This window comes from Antechinus flavipes, chromosome 2 (assembly GCF_016432865.1).
Source record: "Antechinus flavipes isolate AdamAnt ecotype Samford, QLD, Australia chromosome 2, AdamAnt_v2, whole genome shotgun sequence".
NCBI lineage: Eukaryota > Metazoa > Chordata > Mammalia > Dasyuromorphia > Dasyuridae > Antechinus > Antechinus flavipes.
Genome location: NC_067399.1, coordinates 262,794,428 through 262,797,703, shown reverse-complemented (window position 1 = coordinate 262,797,703; position 3,276 = coordinate 262,794,428). Strand labels below are relative to the sequence as shown.

The 3,276-nt window shown below is 33.0% G+C and overlaps 1 protein-coding gene across 1 annotated transcript; it reads left to right on the top strand.

Annotated features, from left to right (window-relative positions):
- Positions 1-1,832: 1,832 nt before the first annotated feature.
- Positions 1,833-2,765, top strand: LOC127552521 (olfactory receptor 4F6-like). The gene has a single exon (XM_051983030.1). The coding sequence runs from the start codon at positions 1,836-1,838 to the stop codon at positions 2,763-2,765; it is 930 nt and encodes a 309-aa protein (XP_051838990.1). The 5' UTR covers positions 1,833-1,835.
- The last annotated feature ends 511 nt before the right edge of the window (positions 2,766-3,276 follow it).

The following is a 3,276-nucleotide window of genomic DNA, read 5'->3' as shown; positions in this document are numbered from 1 at the left end:
TGTATGTGAGAGATAGAATGCTATAATGAGGAGAACCCACTGGGGCTGTTTGCCCAGAACAAAAAATTTTACAAAATAAGACTAGAAAGCTAGGTGAGAACTATTTTGTAGAACTCTAAATTTCCAAGATGAAAAGCTTGTATTTGTTTATCCTAAGGTCATTACATTTTCTTTTGTTTAATTTAGTTTTTAATAAATTAATAAACAAACATTTCCATAACATAGTAGAATAAAGAAAGATGATTGCACATGACATTGCAAATCTATTATATACAACTTTGTATTCTTCTTAAATATATAATAAACTTATCATGTAACTCTTCCTCCCCTTTTGTTTTCCTCCCCACTCTAGAGATTACTATTAATAGACTCATATATGTATGCATGTTTGTATATGTAAAATTATTTTATGCATACTTTTATTTAGTACTTATTCTCTGAATTCAAATAGCTTCTTACTTCATGGGTCCTTTGTAGTGAATTTGGATTTTTATACTATTTAAAATAATTTATTCACTCAATGTTGTTCTTAAAACAATATTTTTATTGTATACAATGCTTTTTTGGTCCTGATCATTTCAGTATTCATTACTTTGTGCAAGTATATCCAAATTTTTCAAACAATTAGCTCATTCTGTCTTATAGTAAAGTAGTGTTTTCATTTAATCAATATACATATCTTTTCATCTCTTTCAAAAATTCTTTTTGTTTGAAGTTGTACTTCAGAACTATCTCTTCCTCCTTCTCTCCCTCCCTTCCTGCCCCCCTCACCTTGCTCTTACATATTTTGCTGACATTCTATACTGCATTTATGTCTTTAGTATCTCTATTATTAAATTAGCTTTTTATCGTATGATTTTTTTTTTTGTTGTTGTTATTCTTCTATCTTACTTTTCAATTCCTGCTTTTTGGAGGGAAAGTCTGGCTTGGTCCTATTAATATTTTCTAGGAAGTACTGATTTTTGTTTCAAGATTTCAGGGACAGTTTGACCTGTACAAACTTTAGGAGTTTTCAATGTGGTCTGAACCAGAGCAAAGTCTGATGGATCCCCTCTGGTTTGAGCTCTGCAAGGTTTTTATTTGGGTTTGGTTCTGACAGAAGCTCATTCCTGGATTCAGCCCTCATCAGCTATCTATAAAAATCAACTAGTTAAAAGTGATAGAATCATAAACTTTTCTTTTTTCTGGTATTCTGACCTTGTTTATTACTCTGCAGGCTGGTCTAACTGGTAAAAATGAGACTGTGCTGTGATACTGACATCTGAAAATCACTATGGTTATTTACTTTTGAATTTGTTTCTCTCTTAGTAACTATCAGCTAGAGCCTCTTTCCAAGGAACTAACTCAACCCCAAGTTGCAATTTCTTCTCATTCCCCACATATTTGGGACCTGGATTGAGTAGTAGGCTACTAAGCTACCTATTAGGATCTGTTATCTTTGTAAGTCCCTGAAATGAGTCTATATATCAGATATCTCTTTTTCCTCAAGGGCCATCTCTGTTTTGATGTGTTCTGTGCTCAGTACTCCTGGCTAATATAGATATTGTCCACATACTCTTTTTGCATCTGACAATATTAGCAAAATAAAATTTAATTGTGAGTTTTTCTTGGTTATATCACATTAAGATTTAATTAGGAACTTTTCTAGATCTGTCTCTGAATTTTGCAGGAGAGTTCACTGTAGTTTTTGCTATTGTTTCATCATCTTGGCTCTGCTTCCTCAACTTCATACACTATGTGAAATATTAGAAATTTAATATGAAACACGTTTGTAATACAAGTGTTCTGATTTCCTTATTTTCTTCCTTCCAGGTACCATACAACCAGTCTGATGAATGAATTATTCAATGGTGTCTGAGTTTGTATTCTTGGGAATTTTTAGATCATGGTCCATGCAGCATCTCCTTTTAGTTTTCTCCTCCATCTTTTATGTTGCCATTGTGTTGGGAAACCTCCTCATTGTACTCACAGTGACTTCTGATCCTCAACTACAATGTCCTATGTATTTTCTATTGGCTAATCTCTCCTTTATTGACATGTGTCTCTCCACTGTTGTAGTTCCCAAGATGATTTCTGACCTTTTCTATGAACACAAAACCATATCATTTCAAGGCTGTATCACTCAGATATTCTTTATTCATTTAATGGGAGGAACTGAGATGGTGTTACTCATTTCCATGGCCTTTGATAGATATATAGCTATATGTAAGCCTCTTCACTATCTGACTATTATGAAACCAAGAACATGCATTTTTCTCCAAATGTCTGCTTGGGCTATTGGTCTCATACACTCATTGACCCAGTTGGCTTTTGTGATAAATTTGCCCTTTTGTGGCCCTAATGAAATTGACAGTTTTTATTGTGACCTTCCTCGTTTCATCAAATTGGCTTGCATAGACACTGATAAGTTGGAGTTCATTGTCACTGGCAACAGTGGTTTCATCTCCATTGGCACTGTATTTCTCTTGTTCATCTCCTATATTTACATTTTGGTCACTGTTCAAAAACACTCCTCTGTTGGATTATCCAAGGCTCTCTCTACTTTGTCAGCTCACATCAGTGTAGTAATCCTCTTCTTTGGTCCATGCATTTTTGTCTATGTGTGGCCATTCCCTACACTGCCAGTGGATAAGTTTCTTGCTATTGTTGATTTTATTATTACCCCTATCTTAAATCCTTCCATTTATGCATTCAGGAACAAAGATATAAAAGTAGCAGTTAAGAGACTGAGCATCCAGTTAGTGAATTTTAAGAAAATTTCCTAAGATTCTAATTAATATATGAAGAATATATTTTAATTTCATTTTGAGCACCATATGACTTGTAGATGTCAACATTACTGGAGCCATATTGATAACATTTTCTATTCTGAAGCTGATTCTCATACTACCTCAGTGTGCCAAAACATGTTGCTGACATTTTTCCATTCTCTCAAATGAATATCTTGTGTGTTTTCTTTCCTTGCATTAAAAATATTGTCCCAAAACTATATAATGCTTATTTATTTTGTTTGTACAAGATGACCAAAAAGTTTTATTGAGTTTCAAGCAAATCTTACAGAAAAAAATTATAACTGCATTAAGAGTTTGGGGTCAACTTATGAGAATTTTCATGAGAAAATATACTTTAATGAAGAGAGATATTAATTTCTATTTGATTTGTAGGTTATACTTTATGTTCAGGGACTAGTCATCAATTTTTTTTCAGGCCACACAGAGGTATTGATTCTGTCTTTTAGAGTAACATTATTTTGTTAATAACATAATGCTATTGTAT

Bases quoted from the DNA above. Each gene is read 5' to 3' on its own strand.
- LOC127552521 (XM_051983030.1), top strand. From the start codon at position 1,836: ATGAATTATTCAATGGTGTCTGAGTTTGTATTCTTGGGAATTTTTAGA.